This window comes from Mirounga angustirostris, unplaced genomic scaffold, assembly GCF_029215605.1.
Source record: "Mirounga angustirostris isolate CCGP_5_RB_7025 unplaced genomic scaffold, mMirAng1.0.hap1 SCAF_12, whole genome shotgun sequence".
Lineage (NCBI taxonomy): Eukaryota > Metazoa > Chordata > Mammalia > Carnivora > Phocidae > Mirounga > Mirounga angustirostris.
In genome coordinates, this window is record NW_026991720.1 from 27079238 (window position 1) to 27099481 (window position 20244).

Sequence of the window (20244 nt, forward strand, 5' to 3'; positions counted from 1 at the left end):
TACTTGCTTGCAATTAATTAAGATCTACTTCATGATTCTGATCTTACCTGGCCTACAACCTCAGTTACAACCAACTTCTTTCTTGCTCCAATTCCTTAGCTAATTTACCTCTATTTAGATTGTCATGATATAATAGTTTAATAGGCTCCCTTAGCATCTTTGTTACTTGCCTAAGTGAGAATTTCAGACACTGCAGAAGAATATTGAGATGTTCTAGAATCACTGGGGCATCTCAAACTATACCATAGGTGCTGATTACTTAATTTGTTAATTCACTATTTTATTTTTTTTAAAGATTTTGTTTTAAGTAATCTGCACACCCAATGTGGGGCTTGAACTTATTTTAAATGTTCTTTTCAAGTTTTGTAAGAGCATTTGCTATAGTCTCAATATTTGTGTCCCCTCAAAATTCATATGTTGAAATCCTAATACCCAGTGTGATGGTATTAGGAGGTTCCACCAACTGAGCCAGTCAGGCACCCTGATTCAACTATTTTAAATGGAGCGTTTATTACATGTCAAGCATAGGCATGGAGGATACCACATAGACCAGTGTCTGCTCTATGGAGCTTGCACTTAGTGTGAGGAGACAATAAGCAAGTAAATAAGCAAATAATTTCAGAATGATAAATGCTGTTTTAATCCATTTGGGTTGCTATAACAAAACACCACAGACTAAATAGCTTGTATACAACAGAAGATTATTTCTTACAGTTGTCAAGGCTAGGAAGTCTAAGGTCAAGGTGCCAGCACAGTTGGGTGTTGGCCATCTTCCGGGGTGCAGACTTCTCTTTGTATCCTCACATAGTGGAAGAAGGCTAGTAAGCTCTGTGGGGGCTTTTTCATAAGGCCACTAACTCCATTCATGAGGACCCACCCTCATGACCTAAGCACCTCCCAAAGGCCCCACCTCCTAATACATCACACTGGGTATTACGATTTCAACATATGAATTTTGAGGGGACACAAATATTGAGACTATAGCAAATGCTCTTACAAAACTTGAAAAGAAGAATGAGAAAGACAGCAATTAGGGTTGAAAAGGCAAGTCTTGTCCACTTTAAAGTGTAATGTATAATGTTGACTCTTAAAGAGATTGTATCAGTTAACACTCCTTCCAAAAATTAAGAAGGCTGAATCCCCATACCCAAACTAACACTGTATTGTTATACTTTATAAAGACGTTGCCTATCTAGGTAATGTAAAAATGGCATCTCATTGTCATTTTAATCACAATTTCTTTTATTTTGAGAAATTGAGCCATTTCATAGTTTCTTTGGGGTGATTTTCTGTCTTTGTCCTTTTCCCATGTTAGGTTTGCGTTGTTTTGAACTGATTTGTTTAAGAGCTCTTTACATAAAGGAATTAGCGCTTTGTCACATGGTCTAAAGGGTATTTTCCACTTTGTCACATGTTCTAAAGGGTATTTTCCAATTTGTGTTCTAACATGTCTGTTTGTTTGCCTAAGTGAGAATTTCAGACACTGCAGAAGAATATTGAGATGTTCTGGAGTCACTGGGGCATCTCAAACTGTACCATAGGTGCTGATTACTTAATTTGTTGATTCAACTATTTTATTTTTCTTTAAAGATTTTGTTTTAAGTAATCTGCACACCCAATGTGGGGCTTGAACTTATTTTAAATGTTCTTTAACAATAAACATATTGTTTCCATGTAAAAGGCAAACTTCCTTTTTTATGCTTGTCTCTAAATATTTGGAGAACAAAATGATTTCAGGTCAGGTTCCCTAGCAGCTAACCTAGGATAAGGTTTCATGTGCAATGATTTATTAAGGAAGTTTTCTCAGGGAAAAAAAAAACACTTAAGAGAATGAAAGAAGCAGAAAGGAGACGTAGCCAAGAAATGATGCAATTTCAATAAGGTCCTGAGGAGGGCAGCATAAGCCTGCTCACGCAAGGGATCCAGTTAGGGATGAGGGGAAACAAAACCACACTGAACTGGAAGGAAGGTGGAGGGGAAGCACGCTGAATATGGGGAACTGGATGCATAACAAATTATATAAGGGACCTTGGGGGATCTGTGTGGGCATTGCCAGTGTCTGTTAATAATGTGTGGGTCAAGAGTCAATGAAAGGAAGGAATAGGGAAGTTCAAACCCAATATTTGATTTCAATGTGGAAATCTCTTACTATTTACTTGCGATGAATTATTAAACAAGGCAACAGAAGGAATCTACCCAGTCAGGACAATTTAGTCCACCCTGACCCAGTCACTAATGATTACTCATGTATAATTTGTTTTCTCCTCTCCCTCACCTCTTCCTGGATTTTGACAATCAAACCCGATGGTGCCAAAGTTATGGGGAAAGTCAAGTTTTGAATAAGTTGAAGGCCAAGTAAATAACTGTAGGTTAGATCTTGGGAGTCTATGAAAAGAGGTAATGGATTGAAAAGGGGAGGTTTGGTCTTGGTTAAGGAACACAGAATTCAGCCTTGTACTATTGCTAATAAGGAACATCTTTGCTGTATTTCTGGAGCAACTGGAAAATAGCCCCTGTTACTGACTCTCATTAGCATCTCAGACTACTTTTTCTTAGGCTCCACTAAGGAAATATCATTCTTTTGTCATTTTTTTAAAGATTTTATTTATTTGTTTGAGAGAGACAGTACAAGCAGGGAGAAATATCATTCTTAATCCTCTTGTGAAGTAAAATTTTATATTGTAAATACCAAGCTGAGAGCATTTGAAAGACTCTTATGATTCTTTTAATGACAAACACTTCCCTAGCACAGAGCATTAACCAATTTAGCATGTCACTTTTTAGCATGTCATGTATGTACGTGAGTGGTTCTCTAGGCTTGGGGTGGGGTGGTTTGGGGAAAAATGAATAGTGCTGCTAATGGCTTTGTGGGGTTTTGGGGGGTGAGAAAAATGTTCTAAAATTAATGGGGTGATGAATTCACAACTGTGAATATCATTGAAATGAATACTTCAAATTGTATAATATGTGAATTATATCTCAATTGAGTTGTATAATTTTTAAAAAATCCTCTCTACAGGAAAGCAACCCAAATTTTGACACTTAGAATTCTCACAGACTAAAATATGAATTCATTATCAAAAATTGCCAAACACACAAATAAATAAGCTATCATTACTGAGGTTAGCAAGAATAAAAAACATCAAACACAGAATCTCCTAATGTTCAAGGAATTATAAAATATTAAATATCTATGTATAAAATACTAAAAAGGAAAAATATGGAATCATAAAATGATAAAGACTGTCAGATGATAAGCAGGATAAGCAGAAAAAAACCCACTTAGACCCTAAACCCAAACTATAGAACTCCAAAACCAGACAGAACATTGCAAAATGGGCCAGATTACTTACAAAGGAAGGCAATTAGATAGAAAGTAGTTTTATCACCAAAAACAATAGAAAACTAGGATAAGGATCTACAAAATACTAAGGGAAAATAACTGCCAATCTATACTTTTATACCCATTGAGACTATCTTTCTGTATTAAGGGTAAAATTAAGAAATTATTAAATTAAAAACACAAAGAGTTCTCCCCCAGCAGACTTTCACTAATGGAACGATAAAAGATGTTCCTCAGTAAAAAGGATAGTGATCCTAGACAGAAATTTGATATATAAAAATGTAAAATGAGGGAATAAAAGGTAAATATGTAAGTAAATCTAAACAAACTGTGTCTGTATATAATAAAAATAATAATGATGTTTAATTTGGGAAATTAAAATGAAAAGAACTAAAATATTGGACAGAAATTCAATTTAACTGGAAGGAAGGAAGGAAAAGAAGGAAGGAAAAAAGAAAGGAGAAAAGAAAGAAGAAAGAAGGGAGAAGGAGGAAGGAAGGAGGTAGAGGCAAGCATCCCCACATTATGGCTCTCACAATTCCTAAGAACAATCTATTTTGTGTCACTATAGCTTAGGATGTGAAGCAGAACTCCAATTAATGGTTTTTTTAAAAAGATTATATTACTTTTTCTTCTCTTATTATTTAGTTTAATGTGTTCTCACTAGGAACAGACATTAATCATGGATTGGGAAGCTTTTTCAGAATGTGCATGTAAGCTCAAGACTTCTGACTCCACAGTAGGTGGTAGGCCCAGGAGTGCTTGTTTTGGGATGGCTTCCCAAGTGATTTTAATATGCATCTTTGGCTAGGAAGTTATTATTCTCCGTTTTAACAAATATTTTTCGAGTACCTCCTATGTGTCTGGCCTGAGCTTGACCTGGAGATACAATCTTATTTATTATATAAGATAATCTTATCTTATTCGCATAAGATAGTCCCTACTTTTCAGGAAGTTTCAGTGAGTAGGGGGATGAAAAAATGAAATGAAAAAAGTGTCCATTGTACAGGATGTAGTGTGGCATAGACTGTTCATTATTCCCCAATCTCTGTTCCCTTTAATAGTAATAGATTTTAATCTAGCCAAATGGCTGTCAGAAATAATAAAGACAACATTTACCAGTTTTCCTTGCAGCACAAAATGGGGTCAGGTGATCAAATTCTGCCAAAGGATATAAACTGGTGCATTATTTCCCCAGACAGTTTCTGGGAAATATTTTAAAGGAGATTTATTGTGTTTGCTTTATTTCGTCTTTGGACTTTCCTCCGTTGTGCTGCCTGAAATTCAGATGCGATAGCTAGAATGTAATACACCATCTTCAGATTGATCAAGTAGTGAGTCTGATAATTCTTAGTCCCTGTGCTCTTTGTAGAAAGAGTCTTGCACTGCCTCCAAAGGGCAAAATCAATTAATATTTTTTAAGAGAGGGCAGATTTCATATGCCCAGAGGGAAATCTAGGTTGTAAGGATACACACAAATTAAAATCAGTAAATGCTCCTAGGTGAGAGAGTATAGCACCCTGTTACACTTAGGTGTACAAACACAGTGCAATAGATAATACATTAGAAATACAATATTTATTATCTATCTTTCTTTGACAAAAGAATTAAAAGTTATTTGGGGTAGCAATAAATTTGATTGCAGAAAATTACTTCTCTTAGTATGTTAATAGAACAGAAGGCAATAAATGGTCTTAATGATGACCTAAGACTTTTACTTTCCAAACACAAAGAATAGAGTACTCTGTTCTGAGTTTTCATAATAAAAGAAATATTTGAAGTGAAAAATTGATGGTTCCTAGCTCTGCAGAGAAGAACTCAAGTTCATAAACGAATATTCAGCAACATTAAAAATTTTCCAAGTTCTTAAAATTAGTTCTAAAAAAAGACAAAGGAATCAGTAAGTTTATACATTTAGTTCTCTAGTAGAAACAAAAAGCACAATATTAACATTCACTTTGACACAAGTTATTTTTCCCATTATTAAATTTTATTCTATCATTTTAAGTTATAATCACAAAATAGAGCTGCTGCTCCAGATTTAGAATAAGCAAATTTCTAAAAAATAGAGATAGAACTATATATTACAGGATGTAGAGTGGCATAGACTGTTCATTATTCCCCAATCTCTGTTCCCTTTAATATATTATATCCCTTTATATATTACTTTATATTTGAGGTACATGACTTAGTAATGGCTTATTCTGGTTCCCTTTTCTTGATGATATTATCATTTCCTTGAGTTTAGTTGGTCACTTTTGGCTTTTGTATTTGTATCCCCTTAGAGTTCCATACCCACTAGATCCTAAAAAACTTATGATTAGTTTAGCTATATCCAGGAAGTGTTTTCTAAATTGTGATTGGAAATACATTTCTAATGTATAAGATAGTGAGTTGCCTCCAATGTGATTAGATCGAAGTGAAAATAAAGCTGAAGAAAGACAATTGTATTTAGAGGTCTTTTGAATCAGCATACAGAGAACTTCCTCATTCCCTTTTAAAGCTGAATGTTATCCCATTGTACAGATCTACTATAATTCATTTAACAAGCCCCATGTTGATATACACATGGGTTCATTCTTCTTCTTCTTTTTTTTTTTTTTGCCATTTATTTGTTGATAAAACCAGATTATTTGTCCTACAGAACTCCTTAGGAACTGAATTTTGATCATTATATCCCTGTCATGTTGTTCTGCATTTTCCTTTGTTCCTAATGTTTCCTGTGAATTTGTAGAAGCCTGATCAGATTTCTGTTTGATTTCTGAAAGGATTTATTCTTAGCTGGTGTTACATACTTCAGTTAGATGGTATGTAATGTCTGGCTTTATCTCTTTTCAGGATGTTAGCAGCCATTGATGATCTGTGCCTGATTCATTAATTCATTAGGAACTGCAAAATGCTTATATTCTAATTTTATCATACCCTCCTCATTTGTTGCTTGAATAAGAAAATTTCCCTCCTCAACTCTTTGGTTACCCTGAGATATATAGAGTTCATATAAGAAATGTACAATAAATGGTTTATTTTTCCCTTGTAACTTACCAGTTTTCAGAGTAGTAAGGTGGTTCCTTAACATTCTTCAAAGGTGGTCAATGAAGGTTTTTCTTTAATATCATTTTGACTTCAAGGATTTAAATACATTTGATGCCTTTCAGTCCATTGCAGTTGTTTCTTTAGTGATTCTTGAATTTTCCCACCTTTGGCAGCAGAAGATTCTTTAAGTTGGCTAGTGGATATTTTTGATACAATTCTATTAATTTTTGATAGCATCCTTGCTTAATGGTACAACAAAATATTTCTGATTCATTGTGTACATTTCCTGTCTTAGATCTAGAATTGGACATTTCCCTAAGAGACCCTGGTTTCTTTTATAGGTAAATGTTATTTAGAGTATGCAAGCTAAGGATACATTGCTAGTAGATTGGTTAATTTAAGAGTTTTTCTTACACGGGGTCAAAAAAAGCACTGATTACCTGATACCAGAATCAGTATACTTGTAGGTTATATATCTCTATAAATTAGTAAAAAGAAATTTGGTACTAATAAGTCTCCTGTATTCTGCTGAGATATGATGAAAAGATAACTAGTTTAAGTTTCCCAAAAAAGGGGGCGCCTGGGTGGTTCAGTCGGTTAAGCATCTGCCTTTGGCTCAGGTCATGATCCCAGGGTTCTGGGATCGAGCCCCGCATTGGGCATCCTGCTCAGTGGGGAGTCTGTTTCTCTCTCTCCCTCTCACCCTCTCCCTCTCACCCTCTCCCTCTCACCCTTCCCCTGCTTGTACTCTCCCTCACTCTCTCACTCGTGCGCTCACTCTCTCTCAAGTGAATAAAATTTAAAAATCTTTAAAAAAAGTTTCCCAAAAGAGGGTTCAAGGCCTGGGTACTTCTTTGTGATATTAAGTTTGTAATTTCAATACTCTGAATCATATATAATTTCTACTTCAAAATAGAGACAGTATTGCCTATCACAGCTTTTATGGGGACCAATATTGAAAGTACTTGATAATAATAGCTAACATTTGCTAGGGATTTTTTTTTAAATTTAATTAATTAATTTATTTATTTGACACAGAGAGAGATAGTGAGAGCAGGAACACAAGCAGGGGGAGTGGGAGAGGGAGAAGCAGGCTTCCTGCTGAGCAGGGAGCCCAATGTGGGACTCGATCCCAGGACCTTGGGATCATGACCTGAGCCGAAGGCAGACGCTTAATGACTGAGCCACCCAGGCACCCTGCTAGGGATTTTTAATGTGCCAGGTTTTATGCTAAGTATTTTACCTAATTGATTTCATTAAATCAGTATAAAAGGACAAAGGATACCATTATTATCTATCTCCCTTTTATAAAAGAGAATATTGCAGATTAGAGAGGTGAAGTACCTTGCTATTTCCATAAAGGGAAGTTAGGATGATCCAAAGAAGCTATGGTCATTAAGCCCCTCAGGAGGTAGATTTCCTTTCCAGGAGAAATGAGCTGAATTAAATAGAGAATCTACAACTGGAATATCTGGAGTTTGATTGAATATAATTACTAATAGTAGCCCAAATTAATTTTTAAAAATGCATTAAATTCTTGGTCAAAACCTGAAAGAATATATTTGGATTCCATTACAACCAGTTATGGTGGAAAGAAAACTCAGCAACTCAGATTCCAGATTGGGCTCTTTTTTTTTTTTTTTTTTTTTTTGTGGGGAGGATGGAAGAGTATACTTTTTTTAAGTTTTTTATTTTAATTCCACTATAGTTAAAATACAGTGTTATACTAGTTTCAGGTGTATAATATAGTGACTCAACAGTTCCATACATTACTCAGTGCTCATCATGGTAAGTGTACTCTTTAATCCTCATCACCTATTTCACCCATCCCCCACCCCCAGATTGGGCCCTTTTACAAACTGGCTCTTTGACTTTGCCAAATGATTTTTTCTCTTTGCGCCTGAGTTCTTCAGCAGAGTTAAACTACAGATTTCAGAAGCTAATGTTCTAGGATTAGAATAGAACACTAATGTTTGGGTATGGCTTGGTAACAACTTACTGTTCATGTGCAGAATTAAAAAAAAAAAAAACAAAAAACAATGCTTACAACAAATATATAGCTTCCATTGTTTCAGGTTTCTGAATCATTGAATGATTCATTCATTCAAAAACTTATTGGACACATACTATGTGCTAGGCACTGTAACAAGTAGTATTCTAGCAAATACTGAACAAAGTGAAGTCCTCATTGTTCTAGTTTACATTCTAGTAAGGGAAGACAGAAAAAAACAAATATGTAATATACACTATGCCAGATGGTGATAAATACATCAGACCAAAAGATAAAAGGGACGTTAATGGTGAGGGAAGTATCCAGCCCCAGTACCTTCTTTGCTCTTCCTTGAATGCACCAGGCCTACTACCAAATGTGTGCTAGTTGACTCATTTTTCTGAAACTGTGCCCCCAAATATCCTCATAGCTAACTCTCTCTCATTCACACAGCACCTGCTTACTGAGGCCCAACACATGGAAAAATCCCACCCCCCTCTCTATTTTCTTTCCCAGAGAGCTAATATCTGATATAAGTTGCTTATTTGTATGTTTAATATCTGTCTTCTCCAGCTAGAATATAAGTTCTAAGAAGACAAGTCTCTTTATTTTATTCAAGGATACATTTCAATAGTGCCTAATAAGAAGTAATGCTTAATAAATTGATGAATGTAAAAACTGATTATTAGGTGAATGAATGAATTAGGAGGGTGATCTGGAAAGTATTCTCTGATGAGGTGACTAAATGGTAGACATTTCAAAATTAAAACTTATGGGGGGCACCTGGGTGGCTCAGTTGGTCGAACGTCACACTCTTGATTTTGGCTTAGGTCATGGTCTTGGGGTCATGAGATCGAGACCTGTGTCAGGCTTCCTGGTCAGTAGAGAGTCTGCTTGGGATTCTCCCTTTCCCTCCTGCCCCTCCCCTCCTCTCTCTCTCTTTCTCTCAAATAAATAAATATAAATAAATAAAACTTATGGAAAATTGTTGATTAAATTTTGCTCCATCCAGTTGATAGACTATTATGTGGCTTTAAAGATGACATTCAGATGACATGAGGATTATGAAAGAGCATGAAAACTACTTATAACATGGTTAACTGAAAAACACAGGACACAAAATTATTCATGTATTTTTATTACAATCATGTAAAAAAAAAAAAGTCTTTAGAAGAAAGGCTAAAAAGAAATATACCAAAAGTTACCCGATGTTAATAGTGATTATTGGTGACTCCCCTTACTATTTTTTCTATTTTCCAAATTTTCTATAATGTGTTGACTTATCTTTGATATGAAAATAAAAAGTTAGTCTATGATACCTCTCATTCATAGTATTATAAAAGTATTTTGTCTCATTTTGTTTGTATTTAACACTTACAAATTAGACCTTAACCATGTCCATCACTCAGACAAGCTGGACCCAAAGTTGAAAACAGCACACCTGGATTGCAAATGTTTCCTAAAAAGAGAAAAGAGGCAGCGGAGGAGGTTGAACCAAGTCTCATGCCTTGTTACAACATCATACCTATCTGGAGTTTACCTTCCAAGTAGATTTTCTCCAGGGGTAGGAAATCCTATCAATTGAACATGCCTCTCAAGAGAACACAATGGCTAACTGGTTTATAAATAGAACATAACATCAGAAAGAGGAAATTGCCCAAGACCCTGTTTTATCCTAAGTGTTTCCATTACTTTGGTGGTCAAGGGAAGATAGTTGAAGGTTAGCAACATGTATTAAGAGCCAAAGTACACATGGGATGTGCTATTCCATTTACTCATCAGAATAATTCACTGAGGTGAGAACTATATTACCAAATTTTGGATGAGAAAATGGGAAGTATAAATAACTTACCTGGAGTCACACATCCAGATGAGTAATGAAACCATGATTCAAACTAGATTCAAACTGACTCTAAAATTACTGCTTAAAAACTTACATATGGAGACCAAAATATCAAATATTTCTTGGTAGAACCCCTTCCCAATAGCACTTCTGGGTCCCTTAAATGTTTATTAAATATTTTTTGGGGGATAATTTTTGCTTGCAAAAGACACAAACCACATTTTTATGAGCATGACATCAATTTCTGGATCTAGAGCCATGTCAGCCTAGGCAAGTGTGAATACTATCCTGCAGCCATTTATAGTGTTTAAATTGCCAGGGTCTGTGAGAGAAGGACTCATGGTGGGTAAGAGAAGCACCATACTGGAATAGATGGCTTTGCAATGAGTTGGGAACAGCTCCCCTTGCCTCGGTCTCTGCACCCCCATGAGAAGCTACATCAGGACCTGGTTCTGCAGTCAGTGTGCTCAGGTGGGGAACAGAAGCCCAGCGTGAACCTAAGGCCGGAACAAGGAACTTCGCATTTGGTCCTTTTCAGTAGATTGAATACCCTGAGGTGACCTCTTCTGTTGAATCAGATAATTACTTAGTAATCTGTCCTTAATACATTGAGGGCCAGAAAAACCAGACTTTGAAATCAATAATTTAATATGTATATTTACACACACACACACATGTTCATATAAAGACTAAAATATACTACGTCTAGTTTAAATACAACTTAAACATTCCAGTAATGAAGAAGACTGCACTGATTTTATTCCTGGATCTGGTTTCTTAGCCAAATCAGAGCCAAATAAAGCAGTATGTTCGCGTTTATGTTAAGGGACATACATAATGTCTACTTATGATACCTCTCAATGGATCTCATAAGAAAAAAAACCCATCCTAAGTTTCATCTGTTCTCTAAGTGACTACAGGCCATACAGTTCCCGTTAAACTCAATTCTCTCACAACCGAGCGCTCTGAGAACCTGCTAAAACTAGCAGGCTCAGTGTTATTAGTGAGTCAGAAAAGGAGGAAACCCCAGAGCAGCCGTGGGCCATCTTCGTCCCTCTGCAGTTGGCTCCTTCGTACCCCTGATAACAATGACAGGAAAATTTCTCCTCCATCGCTTCCAGGTCTGTGTCCGATGCTTTTCCTTTCACAATAAATTCTCCATCCGCGGAGGCCTCTATGTGGTAACTGGCAGGGTTCAGGTGAAGGTAATCTGGAGCTTTCCATACCTTCCTTATGCATCTCCCGTTCCTCCTACAGAGGTGAAGGCTGCACACCTCAGCCGCTCGGGTCACGTTGACTATGTAGCTCCCTAAATCAGAGCTCACATACTGCTTCACCTTGGTACAGTTGCCCTAGGAATGTGGAAACAAATGGGTTTTAGTGGCTTTTGGCACTGATAGGGTTCGAGCGTCTAGGCCTCCAAGGCAGTTCTTTGGCCTGGAGTGAAACCTTAATTAATGTTGGTTGGGGAAAACTAGAAAGACTTATTAGAGTAAATCATATCTGATCTGGGAGAAATTTGAAGGGAGCTATAGATCTCACTTTAAATGCTATTAATTTTCAGCTAATTTCCCCATAGAGAAAAAATAGATTCAATGTGGAGATTAAAAAGTTACCATCTGTTTCTTCTTCTCAAAATAGGATGTAACACATTTTATGTAGTAATTAAATGCAAGGGCTCCAGAATCAAACTGTGGTTAATGCCAGCACACCATTAACTAGCTTAGCTAGCTGTTACCCTAGTTGGATTTTCCTCTCTTGTTTCTTCATCTATAAATGAGGATGGTAGTCCCTACCTCATAAGGGTTATTATGGTCAGTAAATGAGCAAATCCAAAACAAAAAGCATTTAGCACAATCCTAGCACATAGTAAATAGTCAACAAATGTCAGTATTATGATTACTATCTTAACAAAAGTTAATGTTACTGTTGAGCTCCTTCTATGTATTAGGCATTGATTTGGACTTTACTTCTAAAGCTGGTTTATTGTGGGAGCCATGAGAGCTCCGACTGGAGTTAGCTATACAAGGAAGAGCAAATACTTTAAATAATATTAACTGTACCGTCAAGGTCCTGCCTTACCTCAGATGAAGTTAAATTCATGTCTCCCCAGATGACAATGCCTGCAGCTCCCAAGGCAGCACTTTCTCCAATGGTACTGATTAGATCTTGCTAGGTTGAAGAGAATAAAGTTCATTATTCATTTGGATATAAAACAGCACGCCAGGGATTAAGATTAGAGGCTGAGTGCAATATAATAGGATGATTGTCCACTTTCTTAGAGTAACACTAATGTTGAATAAACCAAGGCTCAAAAATTACACTGGGTGTTATACGCAAACAATGAATCGTGGAACACTACATCAAAAACTAATGATGTAATGTATGGTGACTAACATAACATAATAAAATTTAAAAAATAAAATAAAAAAATTACACTCCATAATCATATGGAAAAACATACTAAATATTTTTAAAGAAAAACCTGCATTTTGCCAAACAGGATATTATTTTGATGACAGCCTAGAAATAGCCACCGAAAGCTATTTAGTCAAATTCGACTAGGGCCACATGCACACAAACCCGCCATATGTACATGACCCAGAAACAGAATCCAAAAGTTTTTCTTCGCCAAATGTGGAGAACACCTCACATTCCTCTTAGCTAAATTCTCTTCCCAATTTGCAACACTCCTGTGAGGACTTCACCTCTACAGGGACCCAGAGGGGTTTTGTGTCATTTGGATCCCAAGGCCAGGCAAGGGGACACAGTGTTAAGGACCTACAGGCTCTGATTTGGTCTGCCCTTATATTTGGTCTCTGAAACTATTTGTGTATAATTTCAAAGTACCTGACTTAATGGGCTCTATTTATGACTCATCCAGTCATGATAAAGCTGCGGGACTTTTTCTTAATATGTTAAGGTAAATGAAAACAAAATTTCAGCAGGGGAATTTTGGTTTTGTAATCCTAAAGGACTTAAGTGTTTAAGGATTAACATGGACTGAGGCCATTTCAGAAGGAAATTAGGAGTTGAAGGTATGCAGTTGGTTTCCTAATTTAAGGTCCTATGGTAGGTTTCCTAGATAATTAAATTATAGTATATTCTCCCACTGTTTCGGATACTAAGCATTCACCTTTTACTCCAAGGATGAATTTCCATCAGTTACCTGCTAGAAAATGTAACTGGGTGATTTGGTGGGAAATAAAAGCAGAACTTTGTAATTGTATTTTGCCTGGGCCTTTTATATTAAAATCAACACTTGAGATATATCTTCTTATTTGACACTTTTATGGTCCACTCAAAGGTTTTACAATTTCAGTGTTTAAAGTTTTATTCTTTTGGAAATTTTCAAGAAGGGTGGAGATTTTGGTTTAAACGACTTTCCCTTCCAGGCTCACATGCATTTCCATTTCTATGACCACAGAGTTGGCTGAATAGGTCCGAGCTGACATAACAGGAAAGGAAGGAGTTTTCATGAGGCTCTAATGAGATAGTGGAAGTGAAATGTTTTTGAAAATTATCTATGATATGATGAATATGGGAGGAGCCAGCTATGTAGTGCCCAGAATGAGGACTCTGCTGGGTCTACACCCATTGCCTCTTTGGGCAAAGATAGAAGGAGCAGGGAACCTCCCTCCACTCACTTTGAATTCAGTGGAGCCATATTCACACGATGTGATCAGAAGGGCCAAATCCCCCAATGGCCTTCCATGAATTCCTATTACATGTATGTTACACCTTTTTCAGCTGTCCCACAGTTCTAGAATATTCTATTCTGTTTTGTTTGTTTTGTTTTTTTCTCCAGTCTTTGTTCTCTTTGCTTTTCAATTTCAGAGGTTTCTATTGAGACATCCCGAGGCTCGGGGAGTCTTTCCCCAGCCCTGTCCAGTCTACTAAACAAGCCCATCAAAGACATTCTTCATTTCTGCTACAGTGTTTTTGGATCTCTAACGTTTCTTTTTGATTCTTTCTTAGCATTTCCATCTCTGGGCTTACATTGCCCATCTGTTTTTGCATGCTATTAGAGCCCTTTGCATATCCATTATAGTTGTTTTAAATTTCCAGTCTGATAATTCCAACATCCCTGCCATATCTGAGTCTGGTTCTGATGCTTGCTCTATCTCTTGAAATTCTGTTTCTGCCTTTTAGTATGTCTTGTGGGGTTTTTTCTTGATAGCTAGACATGATTTAATTTTTTCTTGATGGGCAAATAGATCATACTAGGTAAAAGGAACTGCTATAGATAGGCACTCGGTAATATGCTAGTAAGATGTAGGGGAAATGGAAGGGTTCTATAGTCCTATGATTAGGTCTCAGTCTTTTAGTGAGCCTTTGCCTCTGTTTTGTGAAATTCACAGGTTGATCAGTTGTGTTTCCCCCTTATTAGGTGGAATAGGTTGGCTAGATGGGGCTAGAGGAGGATATTTCCCTTCTTGCAAGTGGAAGACTAGAGCCAGCTGGAGTTGAGTTATTTCCCTTCCCCCAGTTCACTTAGGCTCTGATAAGTCCCCAGTAGGTTTGGCACTGGTTAAATAGTTTCTCCTGAGGGCAGACCTTGTTAAGAAGAACAAAATATTCTTGAGTATTCAAAATAATTCTTTTTCTCCTGCCCCCTGCCAGATGCATAAAAACGTTTTTCTCTGATATTCCTGTGAGTACCTGATAAGCTTTTGGAGGGAAGACTCGCAAAAGTATACCCCTACCCAAGACCAAGTCCCCTGGAGTTTTTAATCTCTCAGATTTTCCTCGCTGAGCCTCCAGCAATTCGTCAATTATAGTTCAGGTTTCCCTACTCTGGCTGTGGTTCCCACAGAGATTTCTGATCTGGTAAGTTGTGATTCTCTGTGTTCACCTGCCTGCCTCTCGAATTTTGAGGGCATCAATTTTCCCTGTGTCATCCCTTCTCATAAACCTAGGAAGAATTGATTTTTCTTTTTTTTTCTTTTTTTAAGAAGACTTGATTTTTCAGTCTGTTTAGCTTTTTACTTGTTAGGATGGAGTAGCAACTTCCAAGCTTCTTACCATGCTGAACTGGAAACCCTAAATCTCCCATGAATTCCTTTGGGCTAAAGCAGTGTCATCAGAGGGAAGTGGGAGACTCAGCATTTACATTTTGTATTTATAGGTTGTAAGTAAGGAAGCTACAGATGTTTGCCGTGAAACCCACACCTTCTGAGGTTGATTATCAGAAAGGAATGTTAAGGGGCATCTGGGTGGCTCAGATGGTTAAGCCTCTGCCTTCGGCTCAGGTCATGATCTCGGGGTCCTGGGATCAAGTCCCGTATCGGGCTCCTTGCTCAATGGGGAGTCTGCTTCTCCCTTTCTCTCCCCCTGCACGTGTGCTCACACTCTCTCTCGCTCTCTCTCTCTCTCAAATAAATAAAATCTTAAAAAAAAAAAAAGGAATGTTAGTTTCTTCCCAATGTGTCCTTTAGAATTTATTGGAACTGATTCAACATGGCGAGTCTTTATGCACATGTTGACTAGAGATAAGGAGTCAATAGCAGATATTAATGCAAATTTCTCTACTAAATTAGCTCACTGTCACCTAGCTGAGAGCAGGGTACTGAATGAATCACAGAGCAGCTATGTTTTGGAGACCAAAAGAGCAAGGGCACTATTCAGTGGGGGAAGTCACAGGTAAGATGCCTCTGGGAATAGATAAGGACCACATGAGAGCATGAGCTACATGAGTGATGTCACATGAAAGAAGAAATAAGGGAACAGTGCATGATGTAACAGCAACAAATATTCCAGGTCCTAGCGTTTTCTCCAGCACTCCCTGATGCTCACCACAGTGCGTATAAGTAAGGTGCCCACTGTGGGTAGCTGGAGCATCACTAATGAGCTCCCTTTGCGTGTTACCAGAGGAAATATTAATTAATTAGAGGGAAAGGCATTTTTAAATCTACAGTCAAGAAAACTCCTTTCGTTATTTTTTAAAACATAACATCAGGTTTTATTTAGGTTGTGTGTATGTAAGTAGTGTAGGCAATCTTTTGTGTGAAATGAAGTGTTACTGCCCCTGTATCATCCCACCAAGCTATGGCTGCTGACCTCGATTCTGTTCTTAGATATTCCCTTTCCAAGTTTAAGGCTTTGGTCCTGTTAAAAAGTGACAGCGGCACCACATATATTTTTTAGTATCTCAAATTTTCATATCCATTTTCTCATTTGATTTTCATAATACTTCTGCTAGGTAGGTAGGGCGGGTAATACTGTCTCATTTTACATATTAAGACAATGAGTCACGGAGGTCTGGACAGCTGAGGAAATTTGCTACTTACTGGTAAATCATTTCTCTAATCCTAACTGTATATGTATGTGTACACATGCACAAACACACACATACATAAACGGACTCTGAACTGTGGTTATCAGGGTGCTGGTGGCTCAGACGGTGGAGCATGCGACTGTTGATCTCAGGGTTGTAAGCGTGAGCCCCACATTGGGTATAGAGATTACTTAAAAATAAAAAGTCCTAAAAGAATGAAGTGCAGCTATCTTTGGGAAGATTAGAAATGGAAGCCATTATTAGTCATTTATGATTTGGGATAAATGAATATCAGGTTTTTAAATTTTTGTGGGCAGATTTTTATGGAGGATAGAGTAAAAATGGTGGGTAAACTGATGGTTTAAAACATTTGGAAATACCTTACCATTCAGAAAGTTTTCAGGATGATACAGAATGATTCCTGGGACTGCCAAAGAGAACTGTTTCTCGATGAGACCCTAACTGTTGTTCCTTCTTTTCTTAAAATAGAAACATTTCTGAGGCTGTAGCTACTCAAGGAAGCTTATCTAAGTTTACCGAATGTGCAGAATGTACCAGTAATGTAAACTAATCTTTCAAAATGAAGACTTTGTCCCTTAAAGTTTATTGTTTCTTCCAAAAGTAAATTTATTATCATCAAAGATAGAAACTTGTTTAAGTCAAATATAAAAAAGGAAAGAAGTTTCATAGAAGAAAGTAATATTTAACTTTCAGTTCCAGGGTCAAGAAGATCTAGAGGACTTTTTAAACCTCCCAGGTAGTATTGATCTCCTATCATTCTTAATCATTTGTTGATGACTTTTCTGGGAAGTACAGATATCAGTTCGCAATAGAGACTTTTTTCTTCTTTACTCACCTCATTAATGATGTCCAAGGCATAGCATTTACCAAATCCCAATACATCTGTGCCTTTTCTTCTTCAGAGGATTAGGCTGTATTCTCTATATACTCCATAGATACCTCCTGGTTATGCTAAAGCCCTCATCTGGGTTTCCTGAGCCTCCTTCCTTGGGTGCTTCACAGTCAGAACATCTTTAAGTGTAAGTGTATTAAAATACACGCTGGTGAATTGAAACTTGTAATGGTGGAGAAGGAGGAAATGTGATAAACCTATAGTATCCAGTAATATCTTAAAATACCACTGCACCCCCCATGTGAAGGCCTGAACAAGTCTCAGGTCTTCTCATCATAGAGAGTATACACATAATTATTGAAGTCCAACAATTAGAGCGGCAACTACTTTTAAGTGTTTATCTCTAAAAGTTTTCATTTGAGTTACTAGAGTAGCAAGGGGAGAAGAAGGGAGAGAAAATTGAGCTGAAAGTTCATCTATTTTAAAAGTTACCCTTACGGTTTTTGGGAGGTCTTAGGCTACAACAGTAAAATAAACAGAATAAAACTTGTATTTGTAAGTTTTACCCTAGGGTTGCAAAACCATCTACTAGTGATGAATTTATGACTGAATTTAAAAACTGGCACCACTCTTACCAACTTTCTATTAGCTATGGTCATAGTCAAGGATAAACCAGATGGCTAAATCTATGGATCCGCCTACTTTTTACAGATTTGCAACATCCTTATGCCTTAAAAAAAAATTTTTTTTAATTTTTAAAATCTTTTTAATTTTGGTAAAAAGACACATATACAATTTATTGCCTTCATCATTTTTAAGCATATAGTTCAGTAGTGTTACATATATTCACATTGCTGTGCCTCCCTTGTACGCTTTATCAAAACTGGTCTTATGCATTAAAAAGGAAACACTTTCTTCTCTTGACATTAGATGGTGAGGCCAGGAGCTAGAATGCTTCCAATTACACTTCACATGTGAGAGCAAACTACTCCATTTTAAAATATCCTCTCTGATTTTTCAGCCTGCCCACCATCAACTGCTCCAAAAAAAGCCAATCATGAGGGAGCACCTTCAAACCTGGGGAAGAGGGGGGGAGGAGTTGCTCTTAGTGCCTTTTAACCTTCCCTCCATAACATGTTCCTTAAAAGAATAATGAATAAGATAATTAAAATTCACTTGGCATATGGGGCACCTGGGTGGCTCAGTCGTTAAGCATCTGCCTTTGGCTCAGGATCCCAGGGTCCTGGGATTGAGCCCCGCGTCTGGCTCTCTTCCCGGCGGGAAGCCTGCTTCTCCCTCTCCCACTCCCCCTGCTTGTGTTCCCTCTCTCGCTGTGTCTTTCTCTGTCAAATAAATAAATAAAATCTTAAAAAAAATTCAGTTGGCATCAATGAAGAGTCTAAAGGGATGGCTAGTCAAAGGAACAATTATGCTCCTTTCTAATAGACCACTAATTGAGAATTCTTCGAAGAACATAATTAACAAAGAAATGTCTCTTTTAGGGGCACCTGGGTGGCTCAGTCAGTTAAGCATCTGCCTCTGGCTAAGGTCATGACCTCAGGGTCCTGGGATCATCCTCTCCTCAGCCTCCCTGCTCAGTGGGGAGTCTGCTTCTCCCTCTCCCTTTGCCCCTCCCCCTGCTCGTGCTCTCCCTCTCAAATAAATATATAAAAATCTTAAAAAAAGAAAAAAAGATGTGTCTTTTAAAGACAGGGAGGAAATCCCCCCATCTTTGGCAAGGGCTGTCTTACCTTAGAAAGAAAAAATAAAGGTTCATTTCTGTAGCCTAGCCTTGTGTAGACGAATACAGGCAGAGCATAATCAAGGGATGTCATGGCGGAGATCCTCATGGATTCATGCACTCGAAATTGCGAGAAACGCAAAATGTTTTCGTTGTCTCCAAGAGATTTTCTGACACCAATAGAAGGATATAAAGCAGCACTGCTATTCCAGAGCCAAGAGAGCTCATTGTTTCTCAAAACTTCCTCTTCTGGGCATGACCCAGTATAATTCGGGGCATAAACATTATAATTGTGGCAATCAGGATATAAATAATAACCCCAGAGGCCCTTGGGTCTACTCTTCATTCCCAGTTCAATGGTTTCCTTCATGAAAGCTTTTGCACTTTCTTCAAATGTTGCTTTGGCTAAATATTCAATATCAGTAGCTGATATGTTCTCTTGCATATCAGAAATCAGCTTTCTTGACTTCTGTCTGTAAACATCTTTCGTGTTCCAGTTACGGGCCCACTGGGGTCGCCAATATTCCCAGTCTATAACAGCAAGTCCACTGAAATCTTCAGCAGGGATGTAATAATTAATATCTTGGTCAGCTTTTTCTAGATGCACTTGCAAACTTATGTTCTGGGGGAGACCCCCATTAATGGGAACCCCCTGTGGTGTATACCGTGGATAGTATCCCAACCTGTTGACATAAAATATAGTGACATTTTGCCCCCTGGCCTTGGCCAGTGGGCTTCCAATCATCTGAAACATTTTCAAATTTAGTCCGATATTGTATTTTATCAAACACTGATCCGTTGGAGCATTCCAAGCAGCTATAAAAGGTTTCCTTTGATAAATTGGGAGTCGGGCAGGTTTTAGAGAAGAGATAGACTTCAGAATGAAGAATATGAGCAGCCATGATGTGAGATGTATTGGTTGAACAACACAAAACCTTAATTGTCCTTCAGATAATACTTTCATGATAAGATAAAACCTTATCTTCTGCTTTAATATACTGTGGAAGACCTGTAGGGAGATATCATTTTCTATTAGTGATATTTGGAGGAAAAAGACTCAAATACTGGATAGATATTATTGTTGTTACATATTTATATTTTAAGGTGCTTTTTATTTAAAGGCTTGAATATAAATAAATTGAGATATAGAAGCAAGGGTAGTGA

The 20244-nt window shown here is 37.3% G+C and overlaps 1 protein-coding gene across 1 annotated transcript; it reads right to left on the minus strand.

Moving 5' to 3' along the window:
• Window positions 1–11159: 11159 nt before the first annotated feature.
• On the minus strand, window positions 11160–20044 carry HYAL4 (hyaluronidase 4). Its single transcript, XM_045865103.1, has 3 exons — window positions 19091–20044; window positions 12292–12381; window positions 11160–11561 (listed from the first exon to the last, which is right to left on the minus strand). The coding sequence occupies exons 1-3, from the start codon at window positions 20042–20044 to the stop codon at window positions 11160–11162; spliced, it is 1446 nt and encodes a 481-aa protein (XP_045721059.1).
• Window positions 20045–20244: the final 200 nt, after the last annotated feature.

Excerpts from the sequence above, each read along its gene's own strand:
- HYAL4 (XM_045865103.1), bottom strand. The coding sequence starts at position 20,044 with ATGAAAGTATTATCTGAAGGACAATTAAGGTTTTGTGTTGTTCAACCA. Across the intron at positions 12,382-19,090 it reads CTTTATTTTTTCTTTCTAAG|CAAGATCTAATCAGTACCAT; the intron begins GTAAGACAGCCC and ends TCTTCAACCTAG. Across the intron at positions 11,562-12,291 it reads TGAATTTAACTTCATCTGAG|GGCAACTGTACCAAGGTGAA; the intron begins GTAAGGCAGGAC and ends CCACATTCCTAG.